At 37.5% G+C, this 27306-nt stretch overlaps 1 protein-coding gene across 1 annotated transcript in view; it reads left to right on the plus strand.

Annotated features, from left to right (window-relative positions):
* CDC73 (cell division cycle 73) overlaps positions 1–27306 on the plus strand; it is a 112837-nt gene that overhangs the window by 73090 nt on the left and 12441 nt on the right. Inside the window, exons 11-13 of the mRNA XM_055815073.1 lie at positions 18199–18256; positions 21302–21337; positions 21703–21790. Coding sequence (XP_055671048.1) covers positions 18199–18256; positions 21302–21337; positions 21703–21790 — 182 coding nt within the window. The remainder of the gene's footprint in view (positions 1–18198; positions 18257–21301; positions 21338–21702; positions 21791–27306) is intronic.

The following is a 27306-nucleotide window of genomic DNA, read 5'->3' on the forward strand; positions in this document are numbered from 1 at the left end:
GATACTGTATGTTTTGGGTATTTCAGGAGGGCAGAGCTTGCTTTGTACTGGAAATATGACCTGAAGGTTTTAGTAATCTTGCTGGGCTGGAGGTTGGAATGAGCTTTATTTCGGCTAAATCTCACTGTGAAGGGTCAGTGGACTGCTTGTTCTTGATCCAGGGAGTAGTATGTTCTGTAATGTTACTATGGTTACATCTTAAATTAGAAGCTGCAATCTTTGTGTTTGAAATGCTGCCATCTATTAAGACTAAGGAGGAGTTACTCTGATGTGGAGATGTGTGGCCTGTGTGTAAGGTACACTGCAGAGTAACTGTGTCAGTTGTTCAGCCAGTTCTGCAAAGCCAGAAGCAGATGCGAGGAGTAAGAAAAGATGGCTGCTTAGAACAGCCTGTGCACGTGGCAACTGTGAACAAAGCAAAATGTACTTTTGCAAAACAAAGGTGTATACGTGTGGAATATTTTCCTCAAAAAAACCTTAAACTTCCTACATCTCATTTTTAGAGGGTATCTTGTCGAACTGGTTTTAAAATAAATCAGACCCCATTGATTGAGCCATTAAATAAAGTTCAGTCTTGACAATGTTAACAGAAGTTTCTCTAATCAGTTTGGAGTGCTCACAGGTGTGTATTGCTCGGTGATTTTTCTGCCTGGTGGCCGTGTGTTGTGAACACCGCGATTCCTGTGCAGGTTAAACTCCATATGTACGTCATAGCTGACCTGTCAGCAGAATGTTCTCATATGGGCCATATTCCATGAACACTTGCCAAGTTTATTCCATTTTACCGTAGTAAAACATAGTATTATTTCAGCTGTAATGTGTTGAAAACTTTTCAAGTTTCAGTTGAATGTTTTCAGTTCAGAAAGATTAATGGCAACATTTTCAAGGCTGGTTATTTTTGCTTTTAAACTTTTTTTTTTTAAAATTCTGAAATGTGTTAATACAGAATGTCATAAATGCTTAGTTTTAATTTTCTGTGTTAAGAACTATTATGTGTATGGCCAGTGGCCATTCTTCTCTTTGTTTCAAAAAGAGTACTTCTCCAATAAATCATTTAGAGTGGAGAGGGAATGGTGGTGTGAAATATTTGTAAATTTTTTGGCTACTTTCTGATCCCAGCATGTTTCTTCACGATCACAAGCACGTTTGTAACTGAATAAAAATAGCAATCTAGAAATGACCACAAGTGTCAGTATTGCCTGCCTTATTTTCCTTAGATTTTCACCATTGCTTAGTCAGTTGTAAAAACCAGCTTATGCTTACTGTGTTTTTTTTTATAAATGGTCAGGATTTTTACACTCTTCTAATCCCCAAGTCATAAACTCAGTGATTTCATTAATCTTTCAATGTCTTGAATTTAAAACAGAAATGCAGCAATGTAGATCAATCTGAAATGGTGACAGAACTACAGAAGTTTTACAGTTATTCTGAATTTTTCTTTGCTAATGAGTTGTCGATAATGTTGTATCATTCCGTAAGGAATATAAGCACGTCTCCTACCTTTGCAAAGTTGTGGGAGAGAGAAAAGAGTAAGTGAGGTTTTCGGGTAAGGAGCATGCTGCTTACTCAGTCTGCATTAGGAAGCATTTCAGGGGCATGTTTCATAATTCTAAAGTTTGTATTTTTCTTAAGCAAGCTGACTTTCTAGATATCCAACAGGAATTTAATCCATTCTCCTATCACAGCTTCTTTTTGAGGAACACAGATCTTAAGTGCTTCAAAATTCACTTGAAAAGCCAAAATACAAAATGGTTTCAGTCTACTTTATTTCTCTTCTGGGTTTGTATGTTACATAAATTTTGCATATTGGACTACTGTCCAGACATGTTTCTTTAGTCAATAATGTGTTGCTTGCTTTATCACACCTTCTTTCTTTTCCATATTCTGATTTTTCGTGTCTTCCCCCAGGCTTTGCATCCAGTTACTGCTGATTGCGTGCTAAATGCAGATATTTTCTTCCAGGGGATGGACAACATAATTTCATTTGTATTATGCAGAATTTTTGTTTGTGCAGCACTCCCCGATGAACTGACAGTCCAGTGCCAGCAGAATATTTTCTGCCTGTCACAACTGTTCCTTTTGCATTCTGAGAAGAGTGGGGACTTCATGAAGCTTTGATTCAGCACAGCAGGGGGGAGAAGGCCAACCAGCAGAAGTACCAAATGTTCACAGGCAGTTTAAAGAACCATTGTGGAAAATAGATTATTTTTTTTTCCCTTACCTTATGACTTGTTTGATTCTGCCTGCCTGTCCTGTATGATTGTTACCCCTAACACTCACCCTCACACGCACACCCCCAGCGTGAGAATTTGCATTGAAGACTTGAATTCTTACAGAAAGGGAGACTTTGGGGAAGAACTGGTACTACGTATCAAATGTTTTAAAGATCAAATATCTTAAAGCAGGAAGATGGCATCCTGTGGGAGGTAATAGGCCACCAGCTCTTCTGCCCAAGGAAAAAAATACATTGCTCCAGCTGTTGCCACCTGTCCAGCCCTTTGTCTGCCTGAGTCCTTCCTGCAACAGGCACAGAAAGACCCTTTTCCCTTCAGCTATCTTCAGGCTCTTGAGACATCCAGCACTTCTCTCCCAATGATTTCAAGGGTCTTGGCCCATCAGGTTCATCACCAGGATGCAGACCTCCTGCCCAGCACTCGTCCTTGGACTGCTGGATGAGCTATGTAGATTTTTTTTTTTTATATTACTGTTATTTCTGTGAGACTGATAAAGAGATTAGCGGCTCCAACTGTTTATCTGCTTGTCAAATTTTTTTCCCCTCTGTGTATGGTTTGTTTGTGAATATGGAGACATTTTGTCGGCCTCAAAAACTCCTGCTTTTGAAATTGGTGATGCAGATGTTTGGTTGGGTGTTAACTGATGTGAAATTGAAGAGCTGGACTTTGAGAACTGTCAGAATTGCATGTGACTTGGGGTTGAGACCTGTGCTGACTCTTTCCATCTGTCACATTTCCACAGTAGCTCTAGTACATTAATTCCTACAGCTCTATCCTGTAGGTATCCTCATTTACAGCTAATTCTGTGGGACATGGGGTTTATAGCAGAAATAACAAAGGTTTACAAGTGTCTTTAATGCCTGAAGCCTTTTCTTAAAGCACAGAGGCTTCAACTAGGAAAAACAACAAAATCTGTGGGAAAAATCCTCTCTCCAGTGATCCGAGAGGTTCTATTCCTGTAATAAAATTAAGCGGTATTTGTTCATATCCAACAGAAAACTTGGATTGTAAGATGGAGAGTAAGTCCCCCTTTTAAGAGCAGTTCCCTGCTGCTCTCTCTTTGACACATTGGGGGAACTAAAATGACTCCCAACATCCTGCACACCACCTAGTTTCATAGAACTACTTCAGCTTGGCCAGCCGGTTTCATGTATCTTTTTTTTTCCTAATGTTCCATATTAATGATTCCTTCAACTTGGAAGTAGCTTCCAGTCAGTGTATATTAATGAAAAGCTAATTTTAATAGGTGCTGACTTTTATCATGTAGTGTGCTTAATATCATTGAACTGATTTTCAGTTATTTCAAAGTTAATTCTGTTTTGTGGCAAAAATCCTTTGGAAGCAAATGTTCATTTGTGTGTACTTCTGATGAGCAAAGCAATTAAGTTACTGTGCTAAATGTCTTGTCATACTCCTAGTTGCCAGTCTGTCCTGCAGTCTTTCTTTTTCCGCTTTTGAAATTCACGTTAAACTTAAATGATAACATGCCTTTTGTGGCTTCCAAGGAAAAGGAAACTGTGCTGTGGAAATCATACTTTTTGTCTGAATAACTGTGTTCATAATTCCTTCTGTAATCTGTGTAAGAGTCCAGATTAATTTTGTGAGCCTGAGGATTTTTTCACATGTAGAGTCAGAGTTGCCAGGACTCTTAGTCCTCAAATGCATGGTTTAGAGGAAATCCCTTAAAGCTCGTTTTTTATTATGTTAATTGATAGAGAATATTGGTTCAGAACTAGAGACTTTTTATCCTTTTCTGCTATCCTAAACTATAATTCAAACTTAAATTCCAGATTTTTCATTTTCTGTAATTTAGTGGCTTCTAACAGAGGAAGAAATCAGAGTCCACGCTCTTGCATCTTGTCCATCTGAAGACATAATATGAAGAATCATTAATGCATACTGTAGGGAGGTGTGTGTTTAACAGGAAAAAAAAATGCTGGATATATTTAATGCTGAATTAATAAAATGTGGCCTAAAATTAAAGATTATATTTTTTATGTAATACAGCAATATATATTCATTTAATTCTTAGCATCTGCAAAGCTTTCTATCACTGATCTGTTTTACTAAAGTAAATTTAAAGTGAGCATCTGTCATCTAAAGAAACCCCTCTACCTCTTCAAAACATATGAGAAACTGTTGTCCTCTTAAAAAAAAAAAAACAACCACAAATCTTATGACCGTGGGTGAGGGTCATAATGATGCACATTGCAGGTTCTTTTAAGTCTTCTCCTCTCAAGGATTTGTGTAAATAAGCACTCAGACTTATACAGATGCTTTTTCTGTGAGTTTTGGTTAATACATGTTTGTACTTTACTCATGGCAAATATTATGGTTTACATAGCAGAAGAAAGCAGATAGCTTTGGGGCGCCCAAACCTGACTTTTTCGTTTTTCCCTGGCACCTTAGGATCTCTAGCTTATTGTTTTCCTTAGTTACTTTTTATTGCCAAATATAAAAAGCTCTGCAATTCTTTTAATATCAGTAAGAAGCATAATAATGCAAAAAAAGACAACAGTTGTTTTCTACTTCCATTACATTTCTAGGTAAGCAACTACAGTGATAAAATAAAATAAAAAATCCTTCTTGATTTAATGAGGCCTGGATACAATACAAAAGGAAATCCCTTTTTTTGAGAATCTAGGTCACCTCACATGGAGATTTCTTTGCTGTGAATAAGTCTCTTTTTTTTTTTCTTCTTTCCCTTTTTCTCCCCCCCTTCTTTCATTTTTTTTTTTTTTTTTTTTTTTTAAAGCACTTGACCCTATGCTGGATTTACCTAATGACAAGAAGAATGTTACATGTGATGACATTTCACTTCTCTGAGGTGTGCTGTGGGAATGGAATGGGCAAGGAGATGCGCCAGCATTGTGGGAAATGCTGGATGCAGCGGGGAGAGTTAGAGCAGGTCTCTTGAATCTCTTTATGTCTCTCACCAGCAGGTTGGTTGGGACCAGTGCCAGATTAAAATTGGATCTGTGTATTCACATGATAATGCACACAATCAAATAAGCCTTGTGGAACGTGGCCCATTGGGGAATAGATGCATCAGCCTAGTCTGAATGGTCTGGTGGAGTCGGTTCAGGTCCCGTGTGGCCGGAGCTAATAAGCTCTGATGGCTCTGGGTAGAATTGCTTGCTTGTTCTTGAAACAATGCTGCAGCATACACGAGGTGCTTGCAAGATTTATAAATAGTCACTCCATGCTGTGTGGCGGTGCTGTTTCTGCAGCCCTGCTGGCCTGGGAAGTGGATGCGCCGTGTTCCTACAGAGCTGCCCTGAGCTAATGAAATTGCTAAATCTGAGGCACCTCTGTCATGTCAAATGGAAAATGTGCTACCCAAAATATTTGATCCCAGCTGATTGAGATCTGATGGCAATAATAAGTTGGGTTTTTTTTTTTTTTAGAACAGCTTTCATACTGGTAGTGCCTTCAGATGTTTTTCTTCAAACGAGGCACTAGCCAGTGACAAAAAAATGTCTGTTTGAGAAGATAAGGGGTTTTGCTCTTTCTTCAAAATAGGCATATATTCATTTACCCAAGAATATGACAACGCAGAAGCTGCAAAATAAGGAAGAAATGTGTAGTCTGGTGTTAGCTCTCGAATAGTTGTTTTGTCTTAGATTTTCAGAATGTCTTTTTGGAACAACAGGAATGAATAGAGAAGTGTGACGTTTCTGTACTTATTGCCAGCCTGTTGAGCTACATGTAAAATTACTCTGCTGCCCTTTTTCAAAAGGTTTTGTTTTGGTGTTTTTCTAATAAAAGTAGAGCACCATCAGATTAAGACAAGGAAGTTACTGGATGAGTCTGTCTAATTGAATCTGTTTGCGACTGGTGAAGCCCTCCGAAGCACATACAGAAAGTTCCAGGGTGTCATAACAGAGGAATCTTGTTACACTTCAGGGTTTTTTTTCTCATTGAGATCTTGGCATTGAAAGCCTAACTCTATTCCAAAACATTGTCTGCTCTTAGTGGGTTACTCACTTTTATTTTTTTGCCACCCAAGTGCTCTGTTTTCCAGTGAGGGGATCTTACTTTGCAACAGATTGCTGCAGAAGAAAAATCTTGTTTATTTTTCATCACTGACAGTAGACTTTTCAAAGGCGAAACAGCTATTTGAAGTAACAGGACAGATGTGAGGGATGAAGGAGAGGTTGAAGAGGTCTTGCTGCTTAAGGCAGATTTCCTTCAGATAAACTGCGAAATCCACAGGATCATTATGGATGACTGATAGTTGCTAACATGTGAGTAGCAGGAATAATAGTTGCAGTGAACCTCACCTGTGCCGGCTGGCACAGTCTGTCATCTTCGGTGTTCATTCACAGTGGGAAGTTCTTAAAGATGAGTTTGTTTGTGTATGTATGTGTGTATACATGCACAGAGGTGTATTTAGGTAGAGAGAGAGAGAGGGGCAGCCATCTGAAAATTTTTTTAAACCTGTTTTAAAGTATGCTTTTGAATCTGCTCATTTAGGCCGGGTGTTACTTTTTTCTGCAGTGGTGGATGAAGCCTGTATAAAAGTCAGCATAATGGGAAGATCCTAAAATTTGTACAGGTCTTGTACAGCCCGTATCCTGTATCATCTCTGAATGGAATGGCCCCAGACTGTACAAACAAGACCTTGTCAGTTGACCTTCATTTAAGAGGGCTGCCGGCATTTCTGCATTACCAAAAATACGGCTCTGCCCCAGCCGTTTCAAAGAACAGTTGTGTTATGCACTAGATCTCATAATGCATTGATAGTCTATCTCCAAGCTTCTATCTAGTGTATGGATCATCTATAAAATGAAAAAATAAAAGTTGAATGCTGTAGTCTTAGTGCTTTGAGAAAGGCTTAATTTAATCTTCTCTGCTAAAGAGAGAAAAATAATGGGGAATTTAGATATAATGCCAAAGGAAGCTGAAAGCAGAGGCAGAAGGCCAAATGGAAAAATTACTCTTGTGTGATACAGCCAGAATTCTTCCTGTATTTTAACTTAATGCATGATTTATTGCCCTTACAGTTACTTTTGGATATAGGCATATAACATCATCAGCTTTTATATTCTACAGTAGGGTGGTATGAGTGATGTATTTATTCAGGATACAAATACCAATAGCAGTTTGCACAATCTATTTGCTATGTGATATTGTAGCAATAATACAGAAGTTCTGTGGCATGCATGCTATAGCGTAAAAAAACTTTGAAGGCAGTTATTTCAACCTAACTATTTGTCAAGAAGCACACTGCTTATGAACTTCACAGGTTTGGTTCTTGAAGTTTGTATGTCTATTCTTTTAAATCCCAAATTGCTTCTATGCTCTGACTTTGCATTTTCCTGACTTGGAAAATGTTTCCAAGGATCTGTTTATTTTGTTGGAATCTGAATGTAAACATTCTGATCCAGTAATAGATGTGTTTTCCATATAGTTAAACCTCCTGAAATCTTTTGTTTTACTTGATACAAGTCAATGGAATCATCAGGCAGAAAGAAACATTGCAATCGCATGTCAGCTCCAGTCGTAATAGTTTTCAAAATAATACTTTTTCATATGGCACCATATAGCAAGCCTATACATTGAAAATGTAAGGTATTCCGTGTCTGTTCAAAATAGTTGGTTTCTCTCAGACTTAGTATTTTTTAGTGAAATAGGATTTTATTCACAAGGTGACCAATAACTGTGTTTGGGTACAGATTTGTTACGGGTCAGACTTCCCAGCTTCTTGTGATAGAAGCTGAGTGCAGGGAAGTTCCTCTGAACACACGATCAACCTGTTGGCAACGACCATTGTGCTGTCGCAGATGGGGAACAGAATCTGGGCAAGCAGTAATGCCAGTATCTCCTGTCCTGTCCCCCCAGCTAGAGGTGCTTTTATTGCAGAAAGCTCTGTCTGAAGTTTTTGTTGCTGTGTTTAAAGCTTGAGTAATGCTGTGATTATGTATAGTGCTTGGCAAACATTTCACAGGGGCTCATCTGCCCGTACAAACTCTAAATGTGAGCCTTAGTTTAGGTGTTTGAGAAAGGGGGGAAAATGACTGATTCTGTGTTCTTGTCATGGAGAAGCGATACCTTTTTGCTGCCGTTATGATCGAGGGTGCTCAGCCACAGCATTACAAAGCAAACAAAAAAGTCTGTTCACCCATCGTCCTCCTGCCACCATCCACCACCAACTCTTGCACCCTGATTTGATTTGATTTGATGCACTTCCCTTCTTAATGGCACACAATATATTTGCTTCCTTTCAGTCTGTTGTTTTTAAAGGAATAAGATTATAGAGTAAGAGCAGGACAAAATCTGGGGTTTTTTTGTGACTATGGTGTTTCTGTGGTTAATTTTCATTATTTGGTATAATTTTATCATTACTTTTTTTTTAATATTACAGTTGAAAGCAAACCTGTGAACTGATGCAGCCAGGGCAGGACAAATGCATAGAGGCAGTATTCTAGTTATCTTGTAAGCAGATTAAAATGCCCAGTCTTCCCAGTTCGGGGGAATTACAGTGTGTGGATGACTGCAGCATGTGCAAGTCCAGGAACTGAATAAATTTTGTGCAGGACTTTGAAACAGAATAGTAATTTACTGCAAAAATTTCTAACTTGCTTGTCTGATGTTATAGATACTGCCCTGTGTCTCAATATTTTGTCAATGTTTTTATCACCGGCACCCAAGATAGCAAATCTGCTCCGTCTCAATGGACAGTTTGTTGATAGGAGGGCTTTAATGGATGTTATGCTGGTGATTTATTGCTCTGCAAATGGCCCAGATAACTGGCATAAACACACTTCTTTCCTTTTTATAGTACTACTTATTTTCTTATACACACAGTTTTTATCACTTTGCTGTAGCCAGTGAAGCAAGTGGGTGTCCAACAGGACTGTGTTGGGGTGTCTTAATGTACAGCCACAAAGTAAAGAAATATAAAAAGGGTTGAGAGGAAAATTGGAGATAGCATAAATTTCATTGCCATTATTTGACTGACTGCACAGATCTGTACTTGAGTATTACAAGCCTGTTCCAGTTATAACAGGCCTCTTGCCTTTTGTGGTTTAAAAAACCCCAACAATCCAGCTTTTGCAGCTCAATCTGCGTAGTAGATTAGCTGTTATTCATAAAGGAGGAAGCCTTAAGTGTAAGACACTCGCAGTTAGAACACTTTTCTAGACTTTTCCCTGGCCTGTGATAGTTCAGAATAGCTCTTTCCATGTCAAAGTGGTTATAGTCTGTTGCATTCTTACAGTCATCGCTGCCATCACTCAAGCCCTCTTATCTCTTGGCTTGTTTGTTTAATTTGTTATAGCTGCGGCTTAAAGCTTTTGATCCTGAAAAAGCTCATGCTGGTTTTGAACTCAGCAGTTGCTTTTCTAGGCAACACAAACAACTAAGAGTTCATCACTCCACTGTTCAGCTTTGTGCATTGGCTTCTCAAGGAATACAGTTTCAGGATTTTCTTCTGATATTTTAAGTCTTCCAAGGTGATTACTTGAAATTACTTTCATCTCTCTGGCCATGACCACCCATGATAATTATGTTTTCTTGTACCATAATGTAATATATAAACATAGCGCTGGGATTGCGAAAGATGGTAAGGTACAGAAAAATAATCTTTTCAGTTACTAGCAAGGAGAGGATCACATCAGGGTGATGTGTACTACTGGGAATAAGTTGTGCTGGATAATTTGTTGAACAAGCAATCACAAAAAAATCTGAGGTCTTTAATAGCTTCGTGTATATTAAGATTCAATATTACAGCATCACCTGTTCTAGCAAAAGGATTTGGTATGACCGAGGGGTGTCTGGAAAAAGCCTCCTCAGTTTCTGTTGCATTGAGACATTGAACAGCAAGTTAATCAATTGCTTGGATCTTGATTCAGTTTGGGGGTTTTTGGAAGGAGTTTAATGCAGAAGTTAAGGATCCATCTGTATTCATTTTAGGCACCTGCAAAGGTTTTAAAATTCTTCTTCTCACACAAAGCATTTAATGAGTCTTTCCAGAAGTTGCAAAGGAACCATTCCGAGGTCTTTTAAGCATTTTCCTTTGCAAATTTATTGCTCACGGAGTACAGGTGTAAGTGAGCTCTACCAGTTGCTCTGTACTGAGCAACATTTTTTTAAATGTACATATGACTGTTCCCTTGAATACAATTTCCAAAGCAGGATTCAAATAGAGAAATAACAGTGGGTTTCTACCTATGTTTGGAGCTTTGAATGTCAGGAATGCTTTTGCGCAAATGAATTTTGAGCCCCATATTCTGTAATGTTTCTGGTGGAAAACCCACTTCATATGAGTGACTAATACTTGCAGTTAGAGGTCATACTGCAACTAGAGATTCATGAATGTGTGAAGTTGAAAGTAGGAAGGCGAAACATTAGCAAATTTTAGAAAATTCACAATTGTGCAAATTACAGTTCTGTTGAATCAATGTGGTTTGTTCTGACCTTAGTATACAGAAAACCAGTAGCATATGAACCTTTGCATCTGACTTTCTCAAAGTTGAAAGAATCCTTTTATTCTTAAACTTTGTCAAAAATCATACTGATTGCCGAGTAATAAGTGTGAGGCCAGCTCCGATAATTAACCCAAAGGGCAAGAGTTCTCAGCACAAATAATGTTTTCATGATATCTGCTTTTGTCTTTTCATTCTAGTTCAAGGGAATGGGGCATTTAAATAAAGATAGGTAGGTGTATTATAGGCAGGCCTTTATTTTTAAAACAAACAGACAAAACCTCTGAAGTTCTCAGGATTAATAGTTGTTGATTTTTTGCTGAAAACAGCTTATCCCCAGGAAAATGGAAGGGCTGCATGTTTAATCTGGCTTTGTCACCAACATTCCTTTTCAGCTCAGAATTGCTATTTCAATAGCAATGGTTTGAAATTAGTGAATTCAAGATGAAGATCTTAATTTTACCAATACGCTGTGCAAGGATAAAGATGGGAGGAACTCTAGCATGCTTCATTAAAGATTGTTCAGGAATGTTTTGAAATCTCAGCTTTGGGGGTAATAGTTTTAAGGCATCTTAGTAACTGTTGCTTTCATTAACTCTTTCCAAAAGCATCTCCAATAATTTTTATCATTATTGTTGTTACAGCATATTTATATGATTTTGTCCCTAGCTGATCACTCAGTCACAACAGAATTAATTTGGGTTCATTTCTGATTTGTGTTGCTTGGAACCGTTTTCTCTGCAGAACGAGAACATTGCCTAAGCTATCTGCAAGCAGTCCAGTTAATTCAGTCGTCAGCATAGTTTTATTTTCGCCACCCTCCCTTGCTTCTCCTTTCCCCCTCTCCTCCATCATTGTAACACTGTTCTCATTCAGAAGAGACTGGCTACATCTGATTTCCTTACACTTGCAAAACTTGTTACATGTACTAACTTTAACAGCATTTTGAAAATTGTAATTTGCCTTATCTTTGTGAGAAGATGTATCAAGTTTTCTTTTTTGCAACTGAATCTGAGGATTGGCAGTCATTAATTGGTATTTTTCTTCACACTATGCTTGATAAGAAATGACTTTCCGTATAAGCAGATTTGTATTTTGAAATATTTGAAACAAATATAGTATGATAGAATTTCTTCTAACCCCTTTTGTCTTGTTACATCAGGTTTTTTAGTTGTCAAAGTAGGAAGTAGTGAAGCAATGGTGTTAACTTGCCTTAGGCAATTACTATCAGAAGCCTTTGATAAACAATGGTAAACTTTTCCCCCTTTTAAATTAATTCTATAAAAATATCTTTAAATCTGCCTAAACTCCCACACTCTTTTCTAGACAATAAGGAAGTTGAGACAGTCTAAACAGCAGAAATGACCTTGTAATCAATATTACAAGCGGTGGAAGTTAAAATGATTGTGATATTGGCAGTATTTCCACAGCAGTTTAGATCCTGTTATCAAATTCTATTTTTTTACAGCAGAGTTTAAAATTAGGAAGGCAGTTAAAGGCTTGCAATTTACTATTTAAATATCTGTCTTGAGGGACTGCATATGCAGGTTTGTGTACATAGAAGTATGCTAATAAACTATACCGGTTTCACGTGCAAATAAAATGAAGAAGTGAAACACTAGTTAAACTTAAAACATTACTGGAATTTTATTGATGGGAGCATAAGCCAGAGAATCATCAGGAAGACTGCAGAAGCAGACAAGCTCTGTTGGATTGCTTTGCTTGGTTCTTTGGAAGATCCTGTGTGTACTTCCCCCCCCCCCCCCGCCCCCCCTGCCCCGCCAAGGCTTTTAAGGGCTTTAAATTTTTAGAACAAAGCCTTGTGTTTTCAGAATCCAGGCTATTTGTATGAAATACATGTTTCTGTCAAGCTTAAAGTAGGGCATCTAGACCAGTTGTTAGATACCTGTTTTTGAAGTCATCCCATTCTTTTGGCTGTTTGTCATAGATCGATGTATACAAGGCTTAATTTCTAGAAAAATAATACTCTTTTTAACTAAGTAGCTGTGTTAGATTTTTCCCATAGTTCTTTAGGCTGGCTTTACTAGAATTTTCAGAGGTTCAATACTTTAAATCGCTTAGACAATGATAGTATAGTTGCTGGTAATCACAATGAGTTTTTACAGTCTCTCTACCCTGAATTGAGCAGTGGAATTGAAGTCTGTTCTTAAAGATAATTTTACAAGTTTACCATCCACATGTACTTATTTTCTTTCTCATTTGAGATCAGAATGTTGCAGTCCTACTACATTCATCTTCATGAACAGAGCAGCCTTTGGTTGAATGTTTTCCATCATGGATGGTGAAGCTGAAAGCTGCTTTATGTTTTATAAGCAGGCAGTTGCTAATACTTTTTGCAGAATCAAATGTTACTTTTTACTTGCATGCTCCTGCACAGAAGTAGTACAAGTTAACTAATGATTTTTAGATTTTTGGGTAAGGATCTTGTACTAATTTAAAGGTTATAAAGGAACAAGCTAGAAATTTAATTTACTAAATTAAAAAAGCCACAAGATGGCATCAAATTGTCAATTCTGTCTGTTGCTCCTAACCTTTTTTAAAGGTCAAAATATTACCAAACGTATGGATCTTTACATAGAAACCAATTGGGATACTGAATGTTCAATGAAAGAGTTAGAGGTTTTTTTCCCTTCCGTTATTTGTACCTTGTGACACCACAATAAGAAACTTTTAATAGCTTTATTTTTTTTGTGCTTCAAGAGAGCAAACTAACAGGTATATGTGAAATGAGCCTCCAAGAAAAAATTCTACCAATATAACACGTTTTATTGCTTAAAACATGAGGGTTCCTTTCCTAAAACGTAGCACGAGTTACTTTCAGGGAAGCTCTTATTCCAGTTGAGAAACGAGTGAAAGGAACTTAACTGTGGATTTTAATGCTCATTTAGACTTAAGAATAAGTACTAGGTGTATCTAAAATACAGAAATTTTTCTAAACCAGAAATTGGGTCCTGGTGTGAGATGAATATTGGTAATTGTTGATTTTTGCAAATTAACACATAGAAGGACAGATCTATTTAGTTTAATTACAATGGTCAAAAAACACTGTTAGGCAGTTGTAAAAGCTGTTCAAAAAAAACCCCAAACCAAAAACCAAACGAAACCCCCCTACAGGGCACCCGCTCTTGGGTACGTAAATACAGCTGTAGATTGACTGTAGATCTCAGATTTACTAACAGTATAGACCTTCTAGCTCTATAGATGTACTATAAATAAATCTTCTTCTAAAAGTTGTTGAACTTATTACATTAAAATGGATTGAGGATGCAATATATTGGGAGACAGACGAGTGTGGTATGAATCTGTCCAAAACGATTTGCATCTTCATAATATATTGCAACTTGCCTGTATAATGTAGAAGCGGGGAAGGGAAAACGAATGTACATGTGAAAGCTGTATACAAAATGTACAGACTTAAGGGAATTTAAAGGATAGATCTAAAGCTTCTTGTTATTGTAAACATGGTTTACACTCACAAAAGTTATCAGAGCCCATAGCAGTATCTGAATTTGTAAGACAAACGTAGAAATTGTGTGAAGGAACTAAGGAAGTAAAGCACACGCTAAAAGCTTAATTACCAGGGCGTGCAATAATGGAAGTCAGTCATCCCTGAGGGTGTGAGGGTTTTTTCCTTGTTTGAACATAAGTGGGAATCTGCATCTTTTTCACACTTACAAACCTGTTTTCTGTTCATGCATTGGTTTGTGGACCCAGTGTTTTTAGGTGTTTAGGTAGGACAGTGCAAAATAGCAGAAGGCATGCGCTAAAATAAAAACAATTATTGAGCTGGCATTTTGTAAAAGTCTGGTATGATAGGAAACATTAGTACTGAAGCGGATGAATTCCACTGAAAAATATATTTACAGCAGTGTTTCTGTAAATGATGCAGTGAAATTCAGTAAAGTATGAAGCTTTCAGTATCTGTTTTCCTGATTTCATTTTATGTCAGGTTGTTGCTTCTGCATGGTTACATACTCATATATTTATTCTAAATTGTAAGTAAACTATATATAACTTTCTATGGCAAATTAGCACAACTAAACCAAGTAATACGTTTTTGATTAACATGTGATGTTAAGTGGTTGTCTTAAAGTTTTTATTTTTGAAGTTACATGGTTTTGTTACTGAATGAGTTTCAACTTATGAATATTCATAATATACTCCTTTAACAGTCTCAGACAGCTTACGCATAAGAATTAGGTATGTCATCTTTGAGCAAAACGGTTAAGTGCTCAGAAACTTCGAGGAAATTGAATGTTCTTTAAATAGCAAAAGGGTGATTGCTGCTGTTTCGAATGCTTAGGGTACAGCTGCGCAAACAAAAGCTCCCCTAACTGCGGACTGAATTTGCAGTGTGCTAGTTACTGAAGAGTTAATCTTACATTAAAAACTTCACTTTAGAAGTTCTGAAATATCTTACTGTATGCTCACTGAGAAAAAACCTACTGTCTGCGCAGGGAGTTAGAGCATGCAAACGAGAAGAGAAGCTGCCTCCGAGTAGCTAATGGGCCATGAGTTACAGCAGCACTTTTCCTGGTGTAGTTGAAGGAACCAGCTATGAAGTTCCCTCTGTCAACTGAATTTTCTTCTCCTGGGAGAAATCCTAGCAGATAGTTCTATGTGGTTATACCTGCCTTCTAATCAGAGCTTTTACCATAAATCAGTGTATTGTCATAAGAAAAACTCAGTCTGCATGCTTTTGAAAAGCCTTAATTCTGTATCAAAACTCTGCATGTTTTGTTGTCAGGGCAAGGTGAAATGTTAGCAAAGTTATCCAGCTAATAGCTTCCTTAATGGAAGCAAGTTTTCTTCTCCACTTTGTGTATCTTGTCAACCGTCGCTGCTCTGCACTCTCATTTTCTCCTCATCTTAATACTACATTTTTCTCCTTACAAACAATAATTTGAAATACTGATCAGAGTTTCTTTTGCTTCTGCGGTTTTTACGTAATAGGTGGTGGTGATTAGGTCACTGATAAACCTCTGTATCTGTTACAAAGGGTAGATGATGTGCCTTCATTAGGTAACAATTGAGCTTCTGTGCTAAGATGCCAGTGTCAGTTGTGAGCGGAGGTTCACCCCTGAAATGATCACAGTCTAAGGCGGTGATCTACAGAACTAAGAACTGTGACCTCCATTTATTAATTTGCAGAAATTGTTCTTACAAGTAGAAGGGTCATAGGCATGGAAGTGGTAGCTGTCTTTGTATCTACTCATTTAAATGAATTTATTTCCTACCATTTATCAGATATTTTCATGTTGTTTTGGGGTTGGGTTTTTTTTGTTAGTTTTGGTTGCAACGTTCTCCAAGCCCTCTGCCTTTTCGTTTTAGGCTTCTGCACTAAGTTTCCCATTAATCATTGTAGAGAAGACAATTCAGAGGAAAGCATGAACAACTCTCAAATAGTTAATATACCAGGTATTTTGTCAGGCTTGATAGCCACTGCTCCTGTTAGACTATGTATGTTCTGGTGCTTTGTGGACATTTTGGTGAAGAGCAGGGTCACAAGCACAAGTCAAATGGCAACCAAAGCAAAGCTTTGGTTATAATTTGATTATAATACTTTCCAAAAATTCCCAAAAACTCTAGAAGCTCAGAAGCAGCTCCTGGTTCCCTCCCTTCATTGCAGATGCTGTAGGACCTGCATGGTCTGAGACGTTGGAGGCACTAAGGGGGGGGGAGGCAGAGAAGCTGCATTACTGATTCTGTAGTGGAGGAAAGAGGAACAGAGTTGTGGGACTGCAGCAGTAATAGTGAAGCATCCAAGCAAACTGGATTGGATTTAGAAGCTTGAAACTTGGCATCGCAGGAAATGATAATTCTTTAGCTTGATGTTTTTCTTTCCATTTCATAAACTGCGGTGAATGTAAGGAAATGTTATGGGAAAGTTCTTGGTAGTTCTTCAGACTGTGTAATTAGTCCACCACAGGAACAGTCTTTTTGCCCAGAAAATGATTTTTTTTTTTTTTTTTTAATAGAAACATGCAAATGCTTTGTTTCCGCTTTCTTGGTTAAAAGATTGGTGATGTTGCTTCAAATACCTGTTTGTCAGTCACGGGGCTTCTCTCAAAGGTTGTCAGCCTTTCCCACTGCTGCTCTTTCAGAGGGTGGAATTTTGATTTTTACCACTTTCTGAGTAATTACTGTTGAAAGGACACTGGCAAAAATACCTTTTCTTAGATGCTAAAAAACTAAGTCTTGAAATAACAGTTACTGACTCAAGTGCCCTACTTAGATGTTGGTATTTTAATAATCAGAAGAGAGTACAGCAAAACTTGGGATTAATCCATTTCTTGCAGTGTGGGGTTAAATCCTTCTAGTGAAGATTACCAGGAGGTTGCTGACTGTAAAAGTTACCAAAGCTGCACCGTAGCAAATGTCAGCTCCAGCCTATTGTAACTAATCGGGGATGGCTCGTTTTGTTTTCCGAAGGGCTTGTCAAGTGATCTTCTATTTGTACTTCACAGCTCTTGAGATAAAAACAGTTTTAACTTTAATGGTGGAAACTTAAAAGCAGTTTCTTTGTGTTATTTAAATCATGGAACTCGAGGCTGCCTGCTCATTAGCTTTTTTTGAGTTACAAAACACACTGTTGTTTACACATTGGCATGCCAATGGAGTAATGCCGTATTAGAGTCTTTTCCAGCAGGTTTTTCCCAGAGTAGGATCTCTGACCTTTCTGAGTGTCTCACCATTGTAGGATACGCTTCACAAAGCGTTGAAGTAATTTTCAGATAAAATTCAGGGTTTCATGTTAAAATGACAGGGTTTCCTGTCAGCCTTGAAAATTGAAGTGGCTGGCACATATAGCATGGTTGGTTTTTTTTACATTGTTACTAATGTATGTTTTGTTCAGGGAGGCTGCACAGCAGTAACTGAGAAGGGAATTTATTCTTGCTGGAGTTCAGTGTTGCTTTGGAACCAGACATGTGTGACCTCACTGTTCTCTGGTGTGTGTTGACTCTGCAGCATTAACAGGAATAGGTAGTAGTGGAGGTCTTTTGTTTGTTACATTAAGGTAATTGGATAAGGCATGAGCAGAACTAATTACCACTAGAGTGCTATTTCTGGGCACTAAAACTCTTCCAGGCAGGAATGCATTGCAATTTCTTGGTCCTAGTTTTCCATCCGGAGCTTAAGCAGATCTTGTTTTGAAATTTCTGTAGCCAGTTGCTTACATTTGCATTACTAACCCTTGGTGAAAATGATCATAGGTAAAATGAAACAATGATACAGAGCGAAAAGATGTCTTCTGCATACAGAAAAAATGTTTGACATTTTGATGGTTAAAATGTAAACCTGTAAACCATGCTTAGGAGGTTGCCTGTCTTCCCCAAGTCTAAAACAGCATCTGTAAAGAGTTTTGAATATTTTTGCTGTTTTCTTCTCTTTGATGGAAATGTATTGCCCTCATTCTCGTGATACCCTCTGTAGTGCTGTGTTCATTTTAAAAAACTATGTACCTGACAAGATGCTCGTCTGTTAATGTTACTTCTTCTGCCTTCTTTTAAAAGGAAGGCGCTTCTGCTCGAAAAACACAAACTCCAGCAGCACAGCCAGTACCACGACCAGGTAAGGAAGCCTACTATCACTTATGCTTCTGTTCCAAACAAGTGTGAGCTTTAAAGGAGTACTATTTACAATTTCGGTTAGCTGGAGAATGAAGTGGGGATTGTTTATTTGTGTCCTTTAATTTCATATGTATTGGAAATAACACATAACTTTATTATTAATGTTATACCACAGGGCTTGGGTTCATTCTCTTCAGTTTGTGCCCAGTTAGCCCATAGAAATAGTGAAATTAAAAACTGACGAACCTCTTGGTTCTTGTAGTTCACAAATGCCAGCTCAAATATGTAATAAAAGCTGGTTTATACTCCAAGGAGAAAGAAGCTAAATAGAAAAGCTAATCTCAAAAAGAGATGTATAATCACTTCTGTTATTAATATATCAGAAGCAAGTCTTTCTCTGAATGCGTTATCATTACTTCTTCACACTTTTTTAGCACCTAAGGTATTTGTAGTGGGGCCAGAATCCTAAACTGGCTTTTTAATTACCAGTTCGTAGACTTCAGCTTCCAAGTCAATTTTGTATGTCAGAGTGAATCCGAAATTGAGATTTGAAGACAGAATTATATGGGTACTTTGGTTTCTTTTAATGAGAAAAAAGTTTAAAAAATTCTTAAGAAGAGTTTTTAGAAGAGTGTAAGAGTGCAGACAGTATACGAGAGGATCAGTGTTTCCAAACACCTATGTGCATATCTGCATCTAGTTTACATACTGTGAGAATTTCTGGTTTGATGGAAGAAAGTCTCAAGAGAAAGGTGGTGTTTAAGAACAAGATGATGTTACGAAGGTATTGGGAAGGGGGCATTTTCGGTTTTTTGGAAACAAAGCTACCTTTAAAAATGAATATACTTTTTCTAGAAGTAATGCCTATACTTGTTGAGACTACTAAATGCTTTCAACGAGTGCCTTGCTAATTCCTTGAGATTCAGTAGGATTTAGTACTAAGACTTAATACTGTAAAAATGATTCTTCTTCAAAAATCTAGCCTAGTATTGAATACTGCCAGGCGTATCTCAATGCTGTTGTGCACAGGTTCTTCTGTTTGGTTATTTTGGTACTAGAAAGGTCAGGCTGCTTGTCATACTTACCTCCCTAGCCCCATTAAGCATAATAATGCAAATGGAGTTGACAGACAGTGGTATGAGATGGGTAGAAGTGGCAAGAACAGAAATCTGAGTTGTCACAGGTCCCTACTGTTATCTGTGACTTAATGCGTGTTAACTGGCAGAAGTGTGGGGTTTGTACGTTATATAGGTTATACTGATACTGCCCTTCTCTAAGGCCAGTCTAATCCATTATCTTGCCACTCTATTGTAAGTTGAAGAAAGAATAAAGAAGAAAGAATAAAGTCTGAAGAAAAGCATATACTGCCTCATTCAAAAAAAAAACAACAAAAAAACCACAAACACAAACCCACCACAAAACTTTCTGCCCATTATAGGATTTTTGGGGGGTTTGAAACTTCTGAAAAAATCAGTTGTTCTGTTCTTAGCAGTCAAAGTATTTAAAACATACCATTTCCAGGAGGATGCTGCTTTGCACATAAGAAGCACTAGGTGAATTGGACAAAACAGTTGTACAAGACCGAGTTGAAAAAAATGAGATGTGCTTTTAACTTTTTTTTTCCTTCACCTTTCTGCCGTACCAGCTTTTCTACTAACCTGTCTTGTTACAGCTATCAAATTTCTTAAATTGTTTTTTTGTCCTTTTAGGGCAGCTGAAATGCCCGTGTATTTCAGGAACTTATTTACATAAGGAGATCTGTAGATATAAAAAAAAATAATTAAAAAAAATCATTGGGTAGGTAAAGTTCACATAGTTCAATATGGTGTTGCCAATTATATCTGTGCATTTGACAGTGTCAGGAAAAGATAATTAAGGATATGGTCTCAATATTTCAACAATGGCAACTATGTGTTGTGAATATTTATACTGTTCTAGGAAGTTTTGAAACAGTTGGTCATAAATAAACGTGAGCAAGTTGGTGCTATGAAATTGGAAGTCAGTTAATGAAATTTGTTGTGCATAGTAGCAGTTGAGACTTGAGTTAGTCTACATCAGTCTTTCTACTACTCACTATTTTCTGATTTTGTGAATTTGGATAAACACATATGATGATTATCAAGCACAACAGTTCTTTCCTTGAGTTAGCACTCCTGAAAACTGAACTATAAAATGTTCATTTGAAGGGAGTCAGATTATTCAGTAATATCACCAAAGTGAAGAAACATTCTTCTCCAGCTTTGGACTGAAGGATCTCCCATGGTGAGGAGGTCACGACTTGGAAGACTGAAGTAGAAACATTTAATTGGGGGAATTCTTTGGTTTCTGTCTGGCCAGTATTGTTTGTGTGTTCTTGTTCGTTGTTTGGTTTTGGAGGTTTATTTGTTTTGGGTATCTTTTTGTTGTGTTGTGCTTTTCAGTTGTGGGTTTTTTTGGTGGTTTGTTTTTGTTTTTTTTTTACTTGAGTGCTATCATATCTGTTAAGCTTCACTGGTTTTGGCACCCAAAGAGCTTGTGTAACTCAAACTGCAATGCAAAATTGAGTAAGCCTGGGATTCAGTTTTGATTGTTGAAACTTCTATATGTGTTAAGGATAGCTAAATCCTACAGATACCGTGTACAATAATAACTAATGAGAAGGTGAGGGTCTGTAAGTCTGTGTGAAACAGTCTTCCTGTTCGTTCAGCACCATTGAACTTAAGAGCTACCAGCAGCATTTTCAAGATTGCTGGCAATTTTTGTCAGTGGTGTAGTGTCCCAGCCTTTTGAGGGGATGGAGGGGGATGACTAGTTTTAGTAAAATCAGGAGAGATTGACTCAACTGTCCTAGCATTTATTTCAGACAGTCAGGAGCTTTTTCTCTTCTGAATACTGAGACCCAAACTACTTCTCAACTTTTTGTATTGCATCTGTGAAAATGATCTAACTACTGTAGTGTGACTTTTCTCTGTTCACTTCTGCAACTAAAAACATTGAAATGTTGCCTTATGATGACATTTGTATTTACGTATTAATCATTCCTGCTGTATTGTCTGTTTTTTCTCAGTTTCCCAAGCAAGACCACCTCCAAACCAGAAAAAAGGTGAGTCAATATTCATTTCAAACACAGTCCTTCTCATTTTTGTGTGAATTGTGCCCACTTTATCTTTTGCTGCAACCAGAAGCATCAGTATAAACAAGCAGTGGAACGCAGACAGCATTCTGTTTTGCTAAATATGGATAGGACCCATATTTAGACTCCTTATACAGGAGTACATTTTTTCGGTGAATGAAAGCCTTCGGTTTAGAAAAAGATTTACTACAGTTTTCCGTGAATATTTTTTTATGATGTTGCTCTGTTAAGCAAGGGGGTTCTTTTTGTGTACAGTTCCTTTAATGAAAAAAACCCTGACAATCAAAACCATAACAGAAACCCCCCAGGCAAATGTAACTTTATTATCTCTACAGGATCTCGAACTCCCATAATCATTATTCCAGCAGCCACGACCTCTTTAATAACGATGCTTAATGCAAAGGACCTTCTGCAAGATCTGAAGTAAGTAGCTGATTAGAACATGCTGTATAAAAATGATTTTCAGATATAAAGGTGTACTGGCACCAAATTAGTAATTAAGCAAGAAGGAGTATCTACTGTCTCATGACAAGCTAGTCTTACAGACTAGAGTATAAAAGAAATGAATGCTTGAACAGGAGGAAAAAACCAAGAACTTATTTTCAGAGTTTTTGCGTGGTGGTGATCTGTGGGCCTAATGGGCAGAGTGACAAGAGAGTCTTAGGGTACCATTTCTGATGTCTGTTGTGCTTTTCTTTTATGTAATGTAAATGCACACATGTGCAACTGATCAATGAACCCTTACAATGGAAGAAGACTTAAGAGATGAGCAAGGGCAGCATGCTTATGGAGCTCAGAAAATATTTTGGCAAATGACCACAGTTACCAGCCACTGGAAGGTGGCCTCTGTTGTAGAAAAACAACTGTGTCAGCTGAGCAGAGGGCAGCTGGTTGTGTAAATAAAGACTATTTTTTTTGAGTTTGCATACAACAGAAATACACATTGTCTTTCAGTATTGATGCAAATTCATTCAGAAAAATATTAATGAGTTACTAAGATTTGTTTGTTGCATTGCACTTCTAAGATTTAATTCATTATGGCTGAATGCAATCAACACTACAAATTATTTTCTTTATAATAAGGTAAGATTCCCTGTTATGTAAAAACAACAAAACCTGTGTGTGCACACACACCCCACTTGCCTCACACCACGAGCCCCCCCTCTTCCCCCCCCCCCCCCCCCCCCCCCCCGAAAAAAAATGTTTCTCCTTGTCGGTATTTAGAGTTGCCTATCTGTTAACACTGGTTTATTCTTGTGAAACAGGCAGCCATTTTCACAAAGAAATACACTGTTAGAGCTTGTCCGCAGTGGTACGTTCAAAAAAATTGAGAGCTGCTCTTTCTCCCATCTGCAGTGCTTTGCTTGTCCTTTATGAGACTATACACTGCTTTTCTTCAAAAATAGGCTGTCCTTATTGTGGTGCTACGGCTTTTACTGGAGTTGCCCTAGTTTTTGAAATTGTGCAGTGAGATACCAGGTACCTTCTGATCTCCAGCTATTTCTAGTTGTTAGATTACTGCCATTTATCATTAAAGACCCAATAAGTGTATTGGACTCTTGGTGCCTTTTCCAAAATATTTAATTGGAGAGAAGGCTGGCTTTTAACATTATAGTTTAATGTTCAGACAGTTCCTGGGCTGGTATAATTGTGTTGACAGAGGATGTTTCTTGTTTATGTGGGGTTTTATGTTTAAGAAAAATATTTCACAACTGGAAGCCTTGGATTTAAATCTGTAACTTGTGACTTTCTGGTACAGGAACATCTATAATGGAATAAAGCATCTATATGTTATGTCTAAGTATATCTGTGCTAGAAGGCTTGCACTGGTTTTGGCCCCACTGGGGTACAGTTAACTTCTTGAGACCTGCCTCAAGAGGAGGCTGATTGTTAGGGTGCAAAGAACGTGATCCAGAAAAAAATGAAATAAAGTTTAAGAGTTCAAGGGAGGACACTGATGTAGTTAACAAGTATGAAAGACAAAGTGAAAAAGCAAGGTATGTTAATGAATCAGAAGTGCAATAGCAGAATTCAGAAGAGTGAAATATTAATTTAGCCATGGCAGTTCTAGCACTCTTCTAGAAAATATGCCACCTGGCCTGTATACTTTTGCATTCAAATTTATTGAAATAGTTTGTTTAGGAATGGCTGCAGGGATTGTTTTTACTGTTCAGGTATGCAGAGTGTAGAACTAGCCTTGATGTGGAGTGTGATTGATAGATACGTGATGGTTTTCCAAGGAAAGACATCTAATTTCTGCCTCTTAAGTCACCACCTTCTTTAACTTATTCCACACTTTGAGCTAAATTTGACAGAAGGGTGGGTTTGGAAAGCACGTGTCATCGCCACAAGTTTTGGAGTAAAGACATATTGTCCATATAGAAAAGACACACCCAGATTAATGCTTCCTCCCTTACCCCTGCTGAGGGAAGGTGCCAGTACATGTGAATTTCTTGCGTTTCTAGAGGTAACCAGCCTGCTTCCATTAGCCATCAGAGGAGCTCAATGACAAAGCACAAGGCGAAGGGGTTTTTGGAGCTGGAAGGGTGAGAGCTGTTGCAGGGGAGACCACTAAGAAATGCAGGAGAACCCCGGGAGAAGGCGGCCCCCAGGGTGGCGGTGTGGGAGCTGTGATGCTCGTGTGATGTGGGCGGTTGACAGGGCAGCTTTTTCTTCCGTGCCAGATACCTGAGGCAGCCCAGTTCTCTGAAGTGTGTGGTAACAAAGAAAATGGGGATTTGGGCTTTATGAATAAAACCAACTTTTATGACTCCCTCCATTTAAATGTTTCTTAAAACAAAATAAGGAACAAAGTTAACTAAAATTATCATTAGAGATCAAACCACTTACAATCAAAATTTAGTCATTGCTGGGAATCTCTGTCTTTTAAGATAGTTTTGTTTAATAAGTAACTGGAATGCAAAACATTGTCACTTGGGATATGAGAAAAAGTAATTGCATTATCATTGGCAGACACTGTAGGTTGGTGGCTGTAAAATAGAGGACAGTCTTCATCCAGTTCTATGGGAGGCATTAAATTCAATTGTCAAGGACTGAAAGAAACCTGTTGATTAATACCAACATTTTTAGTAAGCCTTTTCATAGCTCTGTAATAAGTTGAGGTTGTTTTTCTTTGCCAAATTTGGCTGACATTTGTATGATGCTTAGCATCTTCAATTCATCACTAACGTTTTGCTCTTTTTTGAGACAGAGAATAGGGAAAGCAAGAAAGTGATCATCAGTACAATGAAATACATACTATTTTAAACCGGAAGCATTTTACTGGTTTACAGTATTTTTTAAAGATATCTGATTTGTCTGTTGGATATATTTGCTGCAACTTTGATTTTGTAGGATGACATTTCTATATATAACTGTAATATATATAAATCACATACTGAATAATATGCAAAAAATCTTGATGACCTTTTTTTTTCTAAAAGTTTATTTTTCTAAGGAGCCAAATACAAGATAAAAATGAAGAGTTTCTAAAATAATAAAAAAATATAATTTAATTTAAAATCAGAACTGCAATATGTTATGGTATATTGTAAATCTTCTTAAAAATATTTAGTATGATACACTTTATTTTTATTCAGTATCTGAATGCAACACTAGATATAATTACTGTGTAAAGTCTGGCTTTCCAGATGAAGTATTTGAGGATAACTGAAGTTAGGCTTTTCAGAAGCAATGCATCTGCTTTACATGGGCAGTGTAAAAAAAAAAAAAAAAGTGAGGCAGGAATTGTATCAGGCAGGTGTAAATGATTGGATAATGATTATGTATTTTTATTATGATGATGCTTTTACTCATAAGTTTCACCATATGTGGCCAGGCAACTCACTGAGATTTATTCAGCTTTGATATTGAACAAACTATCTGAAACCTTCGGGGATGATGTATTACCAAAAAAAATGCTTTGTTCTCTTGCAAAAATAGGTGTATGAAGCTTTTGATACTGTAATCTAACAAAAAGATTGAGAAGGTTATAAAAATGAGTCTCCCAATTCTAAACACAATCAAATGTGTATTACGATGATCTCTGTTACTGTTCAGCATTGGAGTTACAACTTGGGCTCTGCTCATGCATTTTTCAGCGTGCCTGAGTTGGGGGCCAGAAAGTGCTGACCTGACCTCAGTGAAAGTGTTTTTAAAGTTAATGCTAGCAATTCAAGTGAGTTTAGAGCTTAGGCATGAGCCACTCTGGCAGTTCAGTGGGTAGTATCTTACCAATTACCTCCCATAATTTAGTCTTGTTCATCACTTACCCGTTACCTTAGGAAAGGGACCTGCTGTCTTCTCAAAGCGAGAGACTGCACCTGTTCTTATGTGGATAATAATTTTGGTAATTAACAGCAAGAGAATTGAGTGTTGTTAATTTCCTAGTAGGGGTATAAAAATCGATTCTAAGTAGGTTTGGAAAATATTTTTTACTAGGGAATAGTAATCTGGAGAAGCAACAAAAAAAAAAACCAAAACACAAGTGAGCACCTGCTCAGTCAGGTTTCAGAACACATTTCCAGTGTGTTGGATGATTAAAAAGGTATCAAGTACAAATGTGTAGTTAAGCCACCAGCTGTAATATTGTGGCAGATAATTCCCAAGAGAAGATGGGTTTTTTGGTGTCGTCTTTAATACTCAGATTTCTTACGCTTGTCTTTTATGTTGAGGTAGTGATGGAGTAGGTCACGTAAACTATTATTTATAATCATACAGTAATTTCTGTTGAGTCTTAACTCTTGAGCACATGGCTTTTATTATACTTACTGAATCGATGGTTCCTGGAAATGCAAGCATATATTTTATAAACTTTCTGTAAGCTGTCTTTTATTCCCGTACTCTCTGTACATATGTAAACATTTCCTTCAGTGTTTTCTTTACAGCAGTCGTCATCTTTACTGTGCCATGTGAATCTGCCCATGGACACTTTTTCCTTCAGCAAATTCCAATAATAAGCTATTTCATGTTCTGTCCTGGAGAAGTGCGTTCAAAAACATTCAGATTTTTACAGTAAATAAAACTGAGGCTGTTTTCTAAAAGATACATAACTGAAGCACAGCCGAATGGTGCCTTAATGGCTGTAACACAGGTTTCTAGCTGAAATGGAGAGAAACTGTCAATAAACTAGTGTTGAAATTAATTCTTAAACACAGAAACATTTAAAGCTAGAAGTGGAATTGAGAATGCCTGTTGTCAGCCAAATCTGAGATGTCTCAAATACAGTGGTGAAATCATTAGGCTCTGTAGAGCAGCAGTATTACTTCTTGTCTGATTTGGCAGAGTCCCTGTTTCCATTTAAAATGGTTAAAGTGCTTGATTCCTCATATTTACAAATTAAATATAAAATGTGACTTTTCAGATTGCTTGAAGGTTTATTGACCTTTTCCACATGCTGCCTTAAAACATGTTTGGGTGTCGTGTCGTGTCCCATCCCGCCCCCCCCCCCCCCGCCCCCCCCCCCCCCCCCCCCCCCGCTGTTTTCTCATTGGCTATAAGATGTTAGCAAAACCTTGTATTTTCACATTGACTGAATAATGACCTCTTCCTCATTTAATTTTTCATTCCTTTTTCTATTTTTCCAGCAATAGGAAGTGCAGTCTGCCTGTTTAAGCGCATTCAAATTGGGCTTAGTGTTCAAATAGAAATAGATTTAAAAGAACAAATAGAAATATTGCAAACAACTTGACTGAAAATGTAGTAAATGTTTAAAAAGCACCATCTGTAGTACAATGAAGAGAAATTTTACCAATTATCTAGCATACTATGTTTCTAAAATGGAGCACCGGTACTCATGATAACTTTTGCAGTTAAGTGAAACATAGAGTTTCTTTTTATCATGAGTTTTGGAAATGAAATGTCAGTGGCAAAAGGTGTTAGTAGTGCAGCTGGGTGGTTCTGAATAGAATATTAGGAGAACGTGGGTCTGAGCTCTGCTC

The sequence above is a fragment of the Falco peregrinus genome, chromosome 10 (genome assembly GCF_023634155.1).
Source record: "Falco peregrinus isolate bFalPer1 chromosome 10, bFalPer1.pri, whole genome shotgun sequence".
Taxonomy (NCBI): Eukaryota; Metazoa; Chordata; class Aves; order Falconiformes; family Falconidae; genus Falco; species Falco peregrinus.